This window comes from Lathyrus oleraceus, chromosome 6, assembly GCF_024323335.1.
Source record: "Lathyrus oleraceus cultivar Zhongwan6 chromosome 6, CAAS_Psat_ZW6_1.0, whole genome shotgun sequence".
Taxonomy (NCBI): domain Eukaryota; kingdom Viridiplantae; phylum Streptophyta; class Magnoliopsida; order Fabales; family Fabaceae; genus Lathyrus; species Lathyrus oleraceus.
The window spans coordinates 336,975,196-336,993,338 of NC_066584.1; the positions used below are offsets into that span (position 1 = coordinate 336,975,196).

Consider the following 18,143-nt stretch of genomic DNA (forward strand, 5'->3'; position numbering starts at 1 on the left):
ACAAATTAAATTATTTTCTCAAAGTTTATAAACAAAATTTTTTGAGATTGTCCTCATCAACATGACCTTTCTCAATAATGTCCCACGCCTCCTTTGACAAGGCTTCATTCTCAATCTTTTGAAAATTCACCATATCGATACATTGAAGGATGAAAAACATCATCTTAAAATATTTCTTCTTAGATTCTTTATGAGCATCAACTTGAATGTCTGCTGCATAAATGAGAAGGTCTTGTAGACATGTTTGCACTATATCCATCACATGTCGGAACATATTCTTTCTTGGACTTTTTCGTTGACCCATGTCCAATACCACAACTTCAAGGCTTCATAAGCTTAACACTACCACCTCTCAAGGTACACATTTTCTAACCCTTATAACCTCACGACCAATACTAATTAACTTAGACGTTAGAGTGTTTGCAGGAACCTTGTAGGTCCCCTCCATCGAGAACGAACAAATTCCACCATCTTCAATGGTCAATCGTTGTCGATGTGAACCTGAAATTTAGTTCAAAACAAAAACGAAGAGTTTTCCATTAAAACTATGTCCAAGATTCTTCAAAGAAATTGTCATCTTCATTCAATGATCAAGTAGAATGAACACCAAATTTTAAACACTTCAGAAATTAAACATTTGAAACTTTTGATACAACTTATTAGAACTATACAATACACACATCGAAGATAAAGAAAAAAAATACACAAGAAAACACAAGGAATTTATATATGATATACTTCATATTCACATTCATACATTCATTTATTATTGTTATGCTTGAATATTTTTCACTAATGAAACAATTATAATTATATACAACATTCCTCAAGCTTATAAAAACTAAGACCCAACAATATAGCCAACCTAATTAATTACTTGTATAATAAATTACTTAACTAACTTATCCACCGGTTCTACCCATCAATTTAACAATACTAAAAGCCTGTCTAATTAGGCAAATAATAGTACAACAAAGTACATAAGATTAATGTATAAAGATTTCTTTTGACGGCACACAATATTACTATAGAGATTATGATTGTTACCACTTTTAAGAATGTACTATTTTATTAAGACACCAATTAGTTATGGGTCAACAAGATAACCAACAAGGTTAAATACAAGTATCATTAAAGTAGTATTTCTTTATTATCTCTTATTCTTCACTTACCACAAATCATACGCATTATAAAAATGCAAAAATAGAAAAAAACAAAGAATTTTGAAATCAAAGTACCATTCCAAGTATAGATATTGGTGTAGAGTTGCTTAAAAAGATGGGAATATACACACACTATTTGCTACTACATATAGTATATAATTTTAATTACATTAATGACAGGCAGACATCCAATCCCTTATAGATTATCTCGTTGACCCATAAAAAATCCGTGCTTTAATAAAATATATGCATTCATAGAAAATGGCAATAAAAATCTCTAAATCGTGACATACTAAGATTATATTATATAGTTTTTGCTTAATTAAATACAAAGGGCATGGGGGACATTTTAGTGACAATAAAATATGGGAACCGCGCATGTTAATCCAACTATAGTTTATAAAGGTTAGGAACATGTTAGATTCTACCTGATCACAAAGGACTCTTAATTAATAGTATACTTTTTTCAATAATGGAAACTTCAATTAATTAAATCAGGTGTCTTTAATTCTTTAGATTTCAAATGATTGAGAATTTAACTCATATAAAGTGAATCTAAAGTGTAATATGGAAAAAAAATTGAGGTGTGATAATGTACATTTTGATTTTATTATTAAATGTTGACATACTTCCTTTGTACATTCTAAACTCATTTGGAGAAAATTTTCCATTATTCTAAACAAATTTAAATTTAACTTAATTTATTAACAATTTTAGAACAAGTGATCAAATTATTTACTTAATTAAACAATCTTGTTCCGGTCGATCTAAATTATCTAAAAAAACATTAATTTTCTTTGAAAAGATGATCATGTTGCACCCTGATACAACTACCTTGTTACGACTTCACTCTAGTCACTAACCTTGCCTTCAACATCACCTCCTTGCAATTAAGGTAACGACTTCGAGCATGGTAAGCTTCCACAATATGATTTGTGGGGTGGACAATGCCCAAGAACAAATTCATTATCATATGAGTGAGCAACGATTACTAGCGATTTCAACTTCATGTAGGTAAGTTAAAGCCTATAATCTGAACGAACAACGAGCTTTTGAAGTTAGCTAACCTTCACGAGGTTAAGTCTAAAACATTACATATTTGAGGTATTGGCCGCTTTGGACAATGTGTTAGACCTAACAATTTTGTCTTTTTTGTAAGGCATCTTTTTACATTGAAAAGTGTGAATGTTGTTTATAAACTACTATTAACTTCGATTTTTAAGTGTTAGAACAACGATCAATATAGAATATTAAAGAGAAACAAAAGTAAAAGATAATGAACACGATCGATCTTTGTTAACGCAATTCGGCCAATGGTGCTTACCTATGCGACTATAGAGCAACTAAAGTTCTTTTATTTATTTATGAGATTAATTAGGGGCTACGATGTTACAAGCAATGCATAATACTACAACTCAATTTACAACAATACCCCTAAAACATACCACAAGACCTACTGCCCCTGCACCCTCATTACCTACCTACAAAAAACAGTAGGGCCTAAGACACGTTTGAAGTTTCCATATATTATGTTCCTCTTTGTCTTAATATGAACCATACTCAACAATCTCCACCTTGAAGACTTCCTACATGACGATCACATCCTGCCAACTAGGAAGATACACCTCCTGTTTAACACAAAGAAATATGTAACATGTTCAAGCAATTTTTGAGCTTGTCACTGATGACTGACTTGGTCAACATATTAACTACACTCTCTGAAGTATGAAACTTTTCAATTAATATCTATCAAGATGCAAGTAACTCTCTGATCTTGTGAAACCTCACATATATATGCTTGGTCCTGGCATGATACACTTGATTGTTTGTCAAATAAATGACACCCTAACTATCATAATACAATCGAACTCCACATTTCTCAACACCCAATTCTCTCACCAATCATGTATGCAATAAAAGGCTTATTTGGAAGCTTTACTTGATGTCATGTACTATACTTCAGTTGTCAACATGGTCACTATGGATTGAACCAATGATTTTCAACGAATATGTCCTCATACTAAAGTAAAGACATACCATATTGTAGACCTTATATCATCAATACCACAAAAAATAGTTTGAATTAATATATCCTACAACTTAAGGATCACCCTATTCAATGCTAAACATGATATAGTGAGATGTTGTACCCTTTAAGTACTTGAAAATTAACTTGTCTGCTTCCTAATGTTGCTTGTCCGATTTGAACATAAACTTACAAATTTAACTTACAACTTGTGCCAAGTCTGATCTAGTGCGAACCATTACATACATTAAAAATCCAACAATATTGGTGCCAGAAACCTTTGACATATGCTCAGCTTCCGCATCTGTCTTTAGACACTAGTCCAATGAGATCTTAAAGTGATTCTCCAATGGAGTACTCAAATCCTTCAAATTACTCATGCCAAACTTGTCTAACACCTTTTCAACATAAATTTTCTGAAAGAGCCATAATTTTCTAGCACTCATGTCCCTGTGAATTTCCATACAAAGAATCTTCTTATAAGTACCTAAGTCTTTTATGTCAAACTCTTTTTCCAACATAATTTTCAGTTCATTTATATCATATAAATGATTAGTAATAATCAACATATAATAACAGAAAAATAAAATAGCCATCATCAAGGCTCATAACATAAAGACAATAGTCATACTCACACATTTTGTAGCGAATCCACATAATGCATAAATCAAGGCACTTGTACTATTGTCTTAGATACTTCCATACAAAGACATATACAATTTACAAAATAGTTTGACATGTACGGTGTCATCAAGCCCCTCTAACTTCTCCATGTAAATTTGCTCATATAGATTACCATGAAGAAATATTGTCTTCATGTCCATTTACTCTAAGTGTATATTCTGTCTGGCTACCAAGGCTAAAACTGCCTTGATAGAAGTATGTCAAATGATCAGAGAGAAAATCTCATCATAATCAACCCCCTTCTATTGTGAATACCCATTTTCTACAAGACGATGCTTGAACTTTTCCTCTTCTTTTTTTGCCACTCTTGGTTTTTTCTTGAACACTCATTTACAGTCGATGACCTTTTTACCTTTAGGAAGTTGAACAAACTCCCATGTATGGTTTTTCTCCGAGGACTCCATCTCCCCCATCATTGCACACATCCACTTATATTTATCCTGGATAACTATAGCCTCTATAAGGTGGAAGGGTCACCAAAACTAGTAAGAAATGCATAGACTGCCAAGTCTTTATACCCATATCTTTCTAGTGGTTTGGTTGAATAATTCTCTCTGTCACATACAAGAATATAATCATGTACTCCACCTGAAACTTCAGGTTTGTGGTCAATTTCAACGTTAAAGCCTAATTCTTTTTGTGGTTTAGTCACTACCTACATAATGTTCACCGATGACAAATCAATATCCACCTAAATCAGCCATTTCTGGAAGTTTCTCCTTCGTATGTTGACACATCTATTGCAAGTGTTTTCTTCAACATTAACTTCTAATAAAAAAGAACATCTCTACTGATTACTATATTCTTTTTAATCTGATTCCATAACTTGAATCCATTCACACATTTTGCGTAACTGACATGCATAATAAGATAATTGCCTTATCTTCGTCATCAATCTTCATCCCAAGCCTCACCATATCGATGATTATATTGTTGAAAACACTGACATTTTGTTGCAAATAAGATCCTTCCAACATCGTTAGACTGTATAGTTGCTTATTTGCGAACATTTTGTTCATCAGTGTCTTTGATACATATTGACTCTCCAATTTTTCCTAAATCTCATTCAACGATGTTGGGTCTAGGATGTGATACATCATCCTATCTAAAACACATAGACGAATTAACCCCACGACCTTCTCCTCATCTCTTCCCAATTGTTATCTTCCATGTCAATCAATTTCGTCTCACACAATGCCTTTTGTAAATTTTGCTAAGCTAACATGTCCTTAACCCTCATTTTCTTTAATCCATAACTACTCGCCCCTTCAAACCTTGTCATTTCAAATTTTGCATTAGGATTAATCACCATCTGATATCATTTGTTAGAACAATAATCGTTTTAGAAGATTAAAGAGAAACAAAAATAAAAGACAATGAACACGGTCAATCTTTGTTAACGCAATTTGCCAAATAATATCTACCTTTGTGACTATAAAACGGACTCTAAAACAACTATAATTTCTTTTTATTTCTGTAATTAACTAGGATTACATTGTTACAAATAATATATATAATACTACGACTCAGTTTATAATAATATCTATGAACCGTATTGCGAATCTACCGCTCCTTAGTCACCAACCCATTATAAATTTTGTTTTGTGTTGTACAAAAAACCTATACTCTAAATAATGTCCAATAGATTTGCTTAACTTATATACTAATTAATTATTCTATACACTAAGTAATGTCCAATAGATTTACTTAAAACAATTTATACACTAATTAATTATTCTATACACTAATGTCTAATGGATTTGCTTAAAACAACTCATACACTAATTAATTATTCTATACACTAAGTAATGTCCAATAGATTTGCTTCAAACAAGTTATACACTATAATTAATTATTCCAACTCCTAGTTATAACAAATCCAAAACTCACAAAAGTGGAAAAACAGAGAAAGGACACCACTCCTCTTCTAGCATGATTGCAATGCCAACCATTGGCAAATATTAGCCCACCACTCAATTAACCTCAAACTAAAGTCTCTCCAACAATGAAGGGAATAAGATTGCTCCTTTTGCCAATTAGTAAGATTTTTCTTAATACAAAAATAGTAATGATCAAGTCAATGACTTGATTAATGTCTTAACCCTCAATTAACAAACCAAGAATTTAGACTATTTTTTTAAGACCATCTTTATATACTAAAAAGAATGTCACATCCAAACAAGTTATAATGATATGGATATGATTTTGTTGTGTTCCATTATGGATTCACCCAATTTGCAAGGATAATATATAAAAGAGCAATACACAGAATAGGGACACATTCTCTCTCTCTCATCTTACCATGGTCTCTCACACACACTATTATGGAAAACCTACCCACACACTTTATGGCAAAAAAAAAAGTTACAGACAAGAGAAGCGTGTGATTCACTCGCTTAAAAAGAGAGTAACCATTTGATTTTCAAAAGGTCACAAAAACTTAACCATAACATTAACCATAGTTTAGAAAAGGAAACCTTAATTTCTCTCTCTATTTTTCCCCTCTGCTTCTGTCTTCTCAGTTGTGTGCGTGTGTTGCTGCATTGGTTTTCTGCAAACTCTGCAAATCTTTCGCCGCCTTCTGCGTCTATTTGGGTCTTAAAGTTTGGGTTTTTCTCTTTCTTCGAGCTTCCAAGATTGCTTTTTTGATAGAATTGGGAATGGTTAATGATAACTCCCACTCAAGTATTGGAATAGAATAAAAAAAAGCTTTTTATTGTGAATGAGCTTAAGTTTTCATGAAATTTTGAAACTTTTTGAGTACCCAGTTGAGAAAAGATAATTGGGTTTCCTTGATCTCACTGTATTCGGTGGAAAACTCAACTGGTATTTTGGATTTTGTTACCGCCGACTTAAATGCTGATTTGGGAAAGAAATTAAGATTATAAAATTAAGATCGGATTAAAGTCACTTACTTTATATACTTGACAAGGTTAGTAAGCATGATTTATAAAGAATTTGTTTGACTGATGTTGTTTTATTAGCTTAATTTTGTATTATACTGTAGTTTTGTAACTTTTGTTTTCTCATTGATAATGACTTTTGAGTTATTAAAATAAGTGATTTTTTATTTTTAAATTTTGTAAAATTGTTGATGTAAGCTTGTTTCCTTTATTGTGTGGCTTATGTCAGGTTTTTCTGCTTTGTCTTCAAACTTCATTTGGATTCCAAAGGTTTCTATGTTCTTGCAGAAGAATATGTTGGAAGCAATGTTAAGACTAAGAGTTTTGTTTTTTTGATTTGAGGTTTTTTTGTTGTCTGAGTTTTGGCTCTGTTGATTGATCCCTTGATTCATTCATCATCATGCCTCTTTATGAGTTATACCGTTTGGCTAGAGAGAAGCTTGGGAATGAGACTAACACCACAAGTGTAGCTGATCAACCTTCCTCGTAAGATTTCGTGTGTTTGATTTGATGAAATCAAGTGTTTTTTGTTTTGGTCTTTTGTTTCTTAGTTGTGTTTCTTTTGGATTTGATTTGAATGTGCAGACCTGAGAATGATTTTTTTGAGCTGGTTTGGGAGAGTGGTCAGATTTCGAGCCAAGGTCAATCTAGTAGAGGTAGAAAGAGTAGTCCATCTTGCAGGAGTTTGCCATCTCACTGCTTACCGTCACATAGCCCGAGAGGTCGAGAGAAAGACGTTGGAGGAGGATATGGTAACAATCCGAAGATAGGAAAGTTTGGTGATTTAGAGTCTGGTTTGAATGAGATTCCGATATCGGTGCCATCTCGCGAAGTAGATGAAATGATGCCTTGGTTGGATTATTCAATGGATGGTTCTTTGCAAAATGAATATGGTTCTAATTTCTTACATGAACTACAGGTCACGGAGAACGACATCCCTGCATCGAATAACTTTACTCTATTCGATAAAAGGAGTAGTGGAAATCAGATATTTAGAGACTCAAATAAAAATTCTGCAGAACCGATGAATGTTTCTAAGGGTTCTTCGGCTGAACAGGTTGAGACTGCGAGAAATAAAGCTAGCACAAATCAGTTATATCCGCCGTCGTCGAATCAATGTCAAACATCATTTGTGACTGTTAGATCCAGGGATACGGATATAACTGAAAACAATAATGCAAGTAAAGGTAACCAGGATGTTCCTTATGGTGAAATTAGTCGCATTCCATCTTCCTCGAGTGATTTTTCTAGCTTAAAGGCGCAGAAGCAAGATCCTAAAATGTGTGGCAATAATGGTTCCAATGTAATGAATTTTTCCCATTTCGCAAGGCCTGCTGCTATTGTGAGAGCTAATCTTCAGAACATTGGATTGAAGTCTGGTTTGATTTCAGCTACAGCAAGACCAGATAGTATTGGAATTAAAAATAGAGGTGAAGCTTCAACTAGCAGCAATCCTCCTGAATCAACTCTTGTTAATTCAAGCGGTGAGTGTTCGAAGGAACCAGAAATTCGCTGTCAGAAGGCGGCGGTGCAATCCAAGGCTGATTTGAAACCTTTGCATCCGAAATCTCTTGAAACGAATGCTGTAGCTTCTAAACAATCTGAGCCTGTTTGCAAAGAGAGTGGAATTAAGAAAGATCAACCTTCCAATCAAGTTCTTGGCGACGGTGGCGCTAAAGTACAAACAGCTGCTGAGAAAGGTATGGAGGCGGCGGCAGTAGCTTCTTCTTCTGTTTGCTCTGGCAACGGTGCAGACAGAGCCTCGGATGATCCAAATCGAGATTTGAAACGAAAAAGTAGAGACACCGATGACTCTGAATGCCATAGTGAAGTAAGTTAACAATATAGATTTACATTGTTTTTTGACTTGATTTCTATTTTCCCTCTATAAACTAAGAAAACACTTTACTTGAAGGATGTTGAGGATGAATCAGTCGGTGTTAAGAAGGGAGGTTCCGGACGAGGAGTTGCAGGTTCCAAAAGAAGCCGTGCTGCTGAAGTGCATAATCTATCTGAAAGGGTAAGCAATACCATGCATCTTCTATTTGTGTTGTGTTAATTTCAAAACCACGCTTATTTTCTTTCTTGAGCTCAATTTGTTTACGACTCATCCAATCATAATTTATTTATACAGAGGCGAAGAGACCGGATAAATGAGAAGATGCGTGCATTACAAGAACTCATACCTAACTGCAATAAGGTTGGTTTTTTTTCTTCTTCTCATTCTGTTTTGCACTTCTTAGGTCCACTTGAAACACTGTATAAAGTTATGGAGTTTTCTAACTTCACATGTACTACTACTAGGTGGATAAAGCTTCTATGCTCGATGAGGCAATTGAGTATCTAAAAACACTTCAGCTCCAAGTTCAAGTAATTTCAATCCCCGTGGCATTAATCATTTAGTTTTAAATTTTATGACTATAAATGATCTCAGAATGATTCCTATCTTGTTATGCAGATGATGTCAATGGGTGCTGGTTTATATATGCCTCAAATGATGTTACCTCCTGGAATGCAGCACATGCATGCACCACACATGGCTGCTTTTTCGCCTATGAGCATTGGCATGCATATGGGGTTAGGTATGGGTTATGGAATGGGAATACCTGACATGAACGGCGGATCTTCTAGATTTCCAATGATGCCTCAGATGCAAGGAACTCATATCACTATGTCTGGACCTTCTGCCATACATGGGATGGCAAGATCGAATCCTCAAGGGTTTGGGCTACCAGGTCAGGGAGTTTCCATGCCAATGCCGCGAGCTCCTGTGTTTCCTTTTTCAGGAGGGCCTGTTTTGAACTCATCAGCTCCTGGACCATCTGCGTATGGATCCACAGGACCTGTTGAAACCGCGAATCCGGCTTCAGTGTCTGGCTCAAAAGATCCAATGCGGAATGTGGACTCTCAAATTAAACAAAACATAGGTGGCCGTGACCCTACAAACCAGATCCCTAATCAGGTTTGTTTATCCATAACTCGGTCCTCGTGATCAATTTTCACATTAGTTAACATTTTTGTTTTGAGAATAATTTTATGTTATTCTTATGCTTGATGTTTATGTTCTGCATTTTGTCATACTAAACAGTCGGCTTTGGCGCATACTGGTGGTCATCCCTCGGTGGCTGATGACAGTGGAGCTTCTAATCCTGGAAATATCACTTTGTGATTGGTAAGTATTATGAACATGTATCACAGTACGAGTAAATGCATGAATACACAAACTCATTCTCAACCTCACCTTTTAATTTTGACACAAAGCATAAAGGAGTGTTATTTGAACAAAAAAACTTAGTATTGAGTTGTACTGGCAGGTTATGATTGATACTCCGCATTGATTGTGGCTAGTAGAAGAATCAGGTTTTCCGAAATGTGAGTCCAAAATCTCTTGTATGTCATCTTTGCAAGTTCAATCCAGATTACTACAGAGGATATTTGGGAGTCATTGAGGTTGATCCGTCAAAATAGTGATGAGAAATCTATTTTCCGAAATTTGAAAATCAGACAGATTTCGGTATCTTGGGATTCGCCACTCATTTGTACATCCACAACATGTCCAATCTAATGGCATAGTTTTTTTTTATATATCTTTACATTATGCATTCAAATGCTTGATTCAGATCTTTCATAGTGATTCTTTGGATTAATGAAATAATAAGATTAGAAAAAACATTTTGTTTATTATATTTGTTAAGCAGACTTTGATTTCACTCCCCAAAGATAGTTAATAATATGAGAGTATCCAAACACATATACACATCGCAGTTCAAGAATTTTGACTCAAATACAACTTCAATATTCACCCTCAAACATAACTGGAGCGTAGGTTCACGCCCAAAACACACATATACATTGCACAGTTCTGAAACTTTGACAACGTGCGACTCAAATACAACTTCAATAATACTATACTAGTTACCATCATTTTATTTTTCCTCATTTGGTCAAAAAGCCTAAATTTGCATTCACAACAAATGCCACTAAGATCACATGGTTATTCCTGACTAGTATGGTATACACTGTAAAAGCAGTTCACTTAGTAAGAATCTCTTGGTTTTGATAGATCATGTTATAAATGATTGAGAAGCATCTATTCTGGCGGCCTAATGCCGAGGCTAGTATAGCTCTCTTGAATTCATGTCTTTGTTTCACCTTCTTTTGTATAGAAATGATAGTTAGTGAATTGAGTTAACTTATCACTCAAGTAATCGTTTACCTTATTGAGAGTGAGAGCTAGTTGTGATTACGAAGGCTTCTTTAGTTAGTAAGTACAATGGATACATAAGGATTGAAACAAATTGGCAATAAACAATCAATACTACAAGAAGTACAAACAATTCATTTTCACACCATATAGTTAAAATGGTTTCCATCGTTTACAAACATCAATCAAGAACAAACATTCAAAAGAATAATGAAGAAAACAATCAAATTTTACACTTCTGCCTAAAGCATGGCCTGAGGCCATCTTCTATATACACTGCACTCTGCACACCTTTTTGCATTCAAATAAATTCAAGAGAAAACTATAGTGTATAGAAACCAAAATATATGCTATAATGCTATGCATCACAACAACGAAAAAAAGAAAACAAAGATTTTAATTCAGCAAACTCAATTCATTATGCCCCATTATTTGACTTTAATGTCCCCCTTTTGATCTGAGTTCAGGTTTTTGGAGGATGGAGATTTACCAGTGATGGCCTTCTTTGCTTTCACTAATGACTGTTTTACCTTTGATATAATGTTACTTGATTGCTTCTGAGCTGGTTTGGATGGAGTTTCTTTTGGAAGGTCCTTGGATACTGTTGTTGTGTCGTTTTCCTTAGTGGCTTCAACCTCAGTTTTCACTGGCTCTTTGATTTGCTCTTTCTCCGAATTATTCTCTCCTGTTTGAATAGTTTTTTCCTCCTTGTCTTTTTCTTCGAATTTAGATGCCAGTGTTTCTCTAACAGGTTCACTTACTGCTCTAGAGATTTCATCCACCTTTGTGTCAGCTTCCCTTGCTTCAGGTGTAGTTGTCTTTGCCTCATTCTGTTCCTCAGCCTTCTTGATCTCAACCTCCGTCTCTCTTGAGGATACTTGGACAGCATCGGGTGCTTCTGGTTCCTTCTTTACATCCTCTGTAGCAACATCAACCTTTTCCTTGACACCGGTAGCGTTCTCCGTAACACCGACCACTTCTTTCTTGACATCTTCTACAACAATCTTTTCTTTAACTTCAGGGGAAGGTTCCACCGGATTTGCAGAGTCCTTCAGTGAAACTTGTTCAGTATTCACTTTGGTGTTAGTTTCACTTTCCTCTTCTTTGACACTGGAGTTTCTGATTGTGCCTTCTAGAGATTCTCCACTTTTTTCGGTTGCTTGCTCAGGCTCCACCTCCTTAATAGTTTCCACAACTTCCTCACCTATTTGTAATTGTTCTCTTGGCTTTTCTTCCACTCCATTAGACAGAAGGCCTATGTTCTCTTCTTTTGCAGGAATTGCTTCTGATTCCAAGTTTCCGGTATCTTGCGGCGCCTCAATATCTAAGTCTTTGAGAGGGTGAACCTCCACTGCATCACCTATTTGTTCTCGACTTTCAGATGCGTCCTTTGGCTTCTCTTCTTCCTCTTGCCTGGATGATTGAATTTCTTGTTCACCTTGGTTTTCATCCGCTTCAGTAACCACAGGCTCCGCTTTCTCTGTTTCCGTAGGCCCTGCATCATTGTTGTTTATCTCTTTCAGTATCGCAGCCTCAAACTCTAATTCTCTTGTTTTTCCTTCTACAACAATGACATTATTAGTTTCTGTAGATTGTTCAGGAATTGAAGATGTGTTTGGTTGCTCCTCTTCCCTTGGTTCTGTTGATTGTGATTCTGGTTCTTTCTGATTTTCCCCAATTTCAGTAATTGCGGGCTCTTCCTTTACTGTTTCCGTGGGCTCAACTTCAGCAACCACAAGTTCTTCTTTTACTGATTTTGTAGGCTCAACTTGAGTAACCACAGGCTCTGCCTTCTCTGTTTCAGTAGGCCCTGCATCGTCGTTGTTTGTATCTTTCAGTCTCGGTGCCTCAAACTCCAATTCTCTTGTTTTTTCTTCTACAGCAGCGACATCGTTAGTTTCTGCAGACTGTTCAGGAAGTGAAGACGTGTTTGGTTGCTTCTCTTCCCTTGTTTTGGTTGATTTCTGTTCTGGTTCTGTTTGATTTTCCTCAACTTCAGTAACCACAGACTCGTCTTTTACTGTTTCCGCGGGCTCAATTTCAGCAACCACAAGTTCACTTTTTGTTTCTGTAGGCTCAACTTCAGTAACCACAGATTCTGATTTTGCTTTTTCTGTAGGCTCTATTTCATCGTTGTTGTTGTTGGTCTCTTCCGCTATGTTTGTTGATGACTTTTCCTCATTAGCTTCAGTTGAGGGTTCAACAATTGCAATTGTGCTTGGTTGTTCTGCCTCTTCTGAATTTTCTTGCGATTCTTTTTCTGGTTCTTGGCTTACATCCCTCTCTTCTGTGGCTACAGGCTCGGCCACCTTTTCGGCACTTGTTTCTGAAACTCCAGCCCGTTTCACCTCATCTACTGCAGATTGATTAGTCTCAGTTGCATCACTTGAATATTCAGTGGCGTCAACTGATTTTTCAATGATTTCAGCTTCTGGAACATCTTCTGTTTTGGATTGATTCTCTCTGTCAGTTTCTACAGGTTCCTTTTCAATTGGTTGTTGTGTTTCCTTCACATCAGGTTCAGTCGATGGTGGCTCGTCTTGCTGGCTTATTGCTGCATCAAGCATTGGTTCTGCAAAACTGATGGGCTGTGATTCAGGAATTAGATCCTTCTCCTCTTCCACATTGTCTGCAACTGCAACAGGTTCTAATGGCGCAGAATCATCAAATTTTTCTACTGCAACAGGAAGCTCAGCCTTCTCTTCATCTACTTTCTCTACAGCCGAATTTAGTGTGTCATCAACTATGTCAGGTTTCAGACTATCTTCAATAGAAATCTTCACTGCTGAAGAGTCGTCAGACTTTTCAATCTCTACTGCCGCAAGCTCAGCCTTCTCATCATCTCCTTTCTCTGCAGCTGAATTTTGTGCGTCATCAACTACGTCTGGTTTCAGACTATCTTCAGCAGAAACTGTCAATACGGAAGAATCGTCACCCTTTTCGATCTCTTCTGCCAGCTCAGCCTTCACCTCATCTCCTTCTGTCGTGGACGAAGGAGTAGCTTGATCTTGTGCATCGTCAGACTTGTCTCCATCTTCATTGGCTAAGGAGTTGATCTTTTCTGCAATAGCTTCGTCCTTTTCCAACTTCACAAATTCCTATATAATAAAGGATGAATAAACAATGTTAGTTGAATGAAACAGCTGGATTTTGGGCATCATCATCAGGCTTCGGACTATCTTCAACACATACCTTCAATGCTGAAGAATCGTCACCCTTTTCGATCGCTTCTGATGCAAGCTCAGCCTTCACCTCATCTCCTTCTGTCGTGGACGAAGGAGTAGCTTGACCTTGTGTGTCGTCGGGCTCGTCTTCATTTTCATTGGCTAAGGAATCAATCTTTTCTGCAATAGCTTCATCCTTTTCCAGCTTCACTAATTCCTATATAACAAAAGGTGAAAAACATTGTTAGTAAAATGAAACAGCTGGGTTTTGTGCTTCATCAACTATGTCAGGTTTCAGACTATAGTCAACAGATACCTTCAATGCTGAAGAATCGCCACCCTTTTCGATCGGTTCTGATGCAAGCTCAGCCTTCACCTTATCTCCTTCAGTTGTGGAAGGTGTAGCTTGACCTTGTGCATCTTTGGGCTTGTCAACATCTTCATTGGCTAAGGAGTTAATCTTTTCTGAAATAGCTTCATCCTTTTCCGGATTTACAAATTCCTATAAAAATAAAGTATGAAAAAACAGTGTTAGTTTAAATGAAATAGCTGGGTTTTGTGCATCATCAACTACGTCAGGTTTCGGACTATCTTCTACCGGTACCTTCAATGCTGAAGAATCATCACCCTTTTCGATCTCCGCAGCTGTAAGCTCAGCCTTCACCTCATCTCCTGCCTCGGATGTAGGAGTTGCTTGACCTTGTGCATCGTCAGGCTTGTCTCCATCTTCATTGGCTAAGGAATTGATCTTTTCTTCAATAGCTTCATCCTTTTCCAGCTTCACAAATTGCTATATAATAAAAGATGAAAAAACATTGTTAGTAAAACGAAACAGCTTGATTTTGTGCATCATCATCTATGTCAGGTTTCGGACTATCTTCTACAGATACCTTTGAAGAATTGTCATCCTTTACTATCTCTGCTGCTGCAAGCTCAGCCTTCACCTCATCTCCTTCTGTCGTGGACGAAGGAGTAGCTTGACCTTGTGCATCGGCAGGCTTATCTTCATCTTCATTGGCTAAGGAATTAATCTTTTCTGCAATGGCTTCGTCCTTTTCCGGCTTCACAAATTCCTATATAATAAATGATGATAAAAAAGTTTAGTTAAATGAAACAGGTGGATTTGGTTCATCATAGACTATGTCAGGTTTCGGACTGTTCAACAAATACCTTCAATACTGAAGAATCGTCACCCTTTACGATCGCCTCTGATGCAAGCTCAGCCTTCACCTCATCCCCTTCTGTCGTGGATGAAGGTGTAGGTTGACCTTGTGCATCATCGGGCTTGCCTCCATCTTCATTGGCTAAGGAATCGATCTTTTCTGCAATAGCTTCATCCTTTTCCTGCTTCACAAATTCCTATATAATAAAAGATGATAAAAGCATTATTAGTTAAATGAAGCAGGTGGATTTGGTTCATCAAAGACTATGTCAGGTTTCAGACTATCTTCAACTGATACCTTCAACTCTGAAGAATCGTCATCCTTTACGATCTCTGCTGCTACAAGCTCAGCCTTCACCTCATCCCCTTCTGCCGTGGCCGAAGTTGTAGCTTGACGTTGTGCATCGTCGGGCTTGCCTCCATCTTCATTGGCTAAGGAATCGATTTTTTCTGCAATAGCTTCGTCCTTTTCGTGCTTCACAAATTCCTGTATAACAAACGACGAAAAAACGATTAGTTAAATGAACCAACCGGATTATATGCATCTTTAACTTTGCCAGGTTTCAGAATATCTTCAACAGAAACCTTCAACGCTGAAGAATCGTCCCCCTTTTCGATCTCTGCTGCTTCAAGCTCAGCCTTCACCACATCTCCTTCCGTCGTGGACGAGGGAGTAGATTGATCTTGTGCATCATCGGGTTTGTCTCCCTCTTCTTTTGCTAAGGAATTGATCTTTTCTGCAATAGCTTCGTCCTTTTCCTGCTTCACAAATTCCTACACAACAAAAGATGAAAAACATTATTAGTTAAATCAATAGTACCTGCTGAAAAGACACTTGATCATTAACAAAAAGTGAATGTTTAGAAAGAAAAAAAAGCAAAAAACAAACCTAAGAAACATAACTTGTCTAATACTCTTCTACAAAAGAACCCTATGAGAGAAATGGAATCATTGATCATTGGATAAAACATTCAACACTTACAATTCAGAATCATAAATTTCAAGCATGAAAAGTACAAACTAGTTTTGAATCCAATCACTTCCTTTATGTAACATGAACCAACAAAACTCTTAACAAGTTTCAAGATCTTAAGATTAACTTTACTATTATTTGTCACTATATATTTTTATATTAAAAAAGCTAACTCTGTATACAATTATCCACTGATTAAAGACATGCAAGCTTGATCAAAATAACTCGAGTACAATAGGAAAAAGTTGATGTTAAGAACAAACCTGATGAGTAGGATCAGAAGCAAGTTCAAGAGTTTCAGTGGCCATGATGAGAAATAACCAAGAGTGAGTGAGATTACAAGTGAAGTTGTTGAGAACTTAAGAGATAAAGAAAGTTTCTAGTGAGAAGAATAATATGGTTGGCAGGAAAAAAGAAGTTTGTTTTTGCAATGAAAGAAAAAAAAGGCAGAAACAGAGATGTTTGACAGACTGTATGTCACATGAGCTGGTGGTATACTATTGTGGACTCAATGATTTAACAAGATTAGTATTTATTATTATTGGGATTAATGTGTTACTAAAGTTTTTTTTTCTTGATTAAAATACAAAAAAGTATATGATAAAATGGAAAAGTTGATGATATAGCTGGATTGAGCTGTAGCAAAGTGACTAGCTTTATTGGAGGAGTGATTAATGGGGACCAGATCAGTTCTTCATGCATTTAACGGTTGTGAAAGTTGAAAAATGTTTTGGGCCATCTTATAAAAATAGATAGATATTATCTTTCTGTGGACTATGGTTTATTAAGATTCTTTTTAACCAATTTTTTATTAAATGTCTTTTTCAAATTAGGCTTATGTTAATAATAATGATATTAAGGCAACTTGGAGTTTTAAAATAAACCGCCATTTTTTTATTTTATTTATTTTATGATTCTATACACTACATCATCATTATGGACTATGGTTGTTGTCACTTGCTACCATTAAGTCAAAAATTTATTATAATTAAGGTGTGAGGACATTGTTTCTTGTTTATTTAAATCAAATTTTCTTCATCAACATCTGGTCTTTTCTCTATCAGGGCATCAAAATCTGGTATAATACTGTTATAAAAATATAAAACAACTGGTATAGTAGTTAGAATCAGATGTTTTTTTTAAATAAATATTTATTGGTTTAATTACTTTGGAGTTCTTAAATTGTATTATATATATATATATATATATATATATATATATATATATATATATATATATATATATATATATATATATATATATATATATATATATATATATATATATATTATAGGTGTAGATGCATTATTATTAAAAAGTATAAAATAAAGAAATCTTGGAGGAGTGTTAGTTGTAGTTTATTTTCATTTGCATTTAGAGTCTGAATTTGAATTTTATTTTCATTCGCACTTGAAGCACCCGAACGATCTTCAATCATTTATTCACATTCTGTTTTGTTCGAGAACCAAAAATGAACGTAGTTGGAAAACCGATGATCTTAAATGGTGGCTCCTTATTTACGGTGGCGTGGGGTGGACCTGCATGGTTAGAACTTCAACATCTAAGTTAGTTCAAGATTCAAGAAGAGTATAATGTAAATCGGAGATCAGAGATTGTAGCTTATCTTAGTGTGTAAACTGACTTTATACCTTGTGGCGTGTGGAGTGAATTTGAGATGGATTGGACTTTGGTTCTTTGGGACTTTTACTGGTCTAGAACATTTGTCCCCTCAAGTCTTTGTCGGACACTAAAGGAGCCGAGGAAAGCCTTAAGTATCATTGACCGACCTCCATGATGTGGTTCGATGTGGAATAGAACTGAAACACTTGGGACCAATTCTAAAAAAGTAGTGAGGAACAAATGC

General features: G+C 35.7%; 2 protein-coding genes across 5 annotated transcripts; one reads left to right on the forward strand and one right to left on the reverse strand.

Moving 5' to 3' along the window:
- Window positions 1-6,186: 6,186 nt before the first annotated feature.
- On the forward strand, window positions 6,187-10,410 carry LOC127093121 (transcription factor PIF3). The gene is made up of 9 exons (XM_051032023.1): window positions 6,187-6,805; window positions 7,006-7,262; window positions 7,362-8,607; window positions 8,692-8,796; window positions 8,911-8,976; window positions 9,081-9,146; window positions 9,235-9,738; window positions 9,865-9,948; window positions 10,091-10,410. Exons 2-8 carry the CDS (start codon window positions 7,177-7,179, stop codon window positions 9,943-9,945), a joined length of 2,154 nt encoding a protein of 717 aa, XP_050887980.1. The 5' UTR covers window positions 6,187-6,805; window positions 7,006-7,176; the 3' UTR covers window positions 9,946-9,948; window positions 10,091-10,410.
- Window positions 10,411-11,095: 685 nt separating this feature from the next.
- LOC127093120 (uncharacterized) lies at window positions 11,096-16,818 on the reverse strand. Of its 4 annotated transcripts, XM_051032019.1 has the most exons (9): window positions 16,543-16,814; window positions 15,892-16,080; window positions 15,605-15,793; window positions 15,315-15,503; window positions 15,035-15,217; window positions 14,749-14,934; window positions 14,461-14,646; window positions 14,173-14,361; window positions 11,096-14,078 (listed from the first exon to the last, which is right to left on the reverse strand). In XM_051032019.1, exons 1-9 carry the CDS (start codon window positions 16,585-16,587, stop codon window positions 11,409-11,411), a joined length of 4,026 nt encoding a protein of 1,341 aa, XP_050887976.1. In that variant the 5' UTR covers window positions 16,588-16,814; the 3' UTR covers window positions 11,096-11,408. The 4 variants fall into 4 exon arrangements, with proteins under 4 accessions (XP_050887976.1, XP_050887978.1, XP_050887977.1 ...); XM_051032021.1 differs by lacking the exon at window positions 14,173-14,361 and having other exon boundaries at window positions 16,543-16,818; XM_051032020.1 differs by lacking the exon at window positions 14,461-14,646 and having other exon boundaries at window positions 16,543-16,816.
- Between the last annotated feature and the right edge of the window lie 1,325 nt (window positions 16,819-18,143).

Coding starts and splice junctions, on each gene's coding strand:
- LOC127093121 (XM_051032023.1), top strand. CDS start 7,177: ATGCCTCTTTATGAGTTATACCGTTTGGCTAGAGAGAAGCTTGGGAAT. Junction 7,263..7,361: donor GTAGCTGATCAACCTTCCTC/GTAAGATTTCGT, acceptor TTGAATGTGCAG/ACCTGAGAATGATTTTTTTG. Junction 8,977..9,080: donor TCATACCTAACTGCAATAAG/GTTGGTTTTTTT, acceptor TACTACTACTAG/GTGGATAAAGCTTCTATGCT.
- LOC127093120 (XM_051032019.1), bottom strand. CDS start 16,587: ATGGCCACTGAAACTCTTGAACTTGCTTCTGATCCTACTCATCAG. Junction 15,794..15,891: donor ACGATTCTTCAGCGTTGAAG/GTTTCTGTTGAA, acceptor TTTGTTATACAG/GAATTTGTGAAGCACGAAAA. Junction 14,362..14,460: donor GCGATTCTTCAGCATTGAAG/GTATCTGTTGAC, acceptor TTTGTTATATAG/GAATTAGTGAAGCTGGAAAA.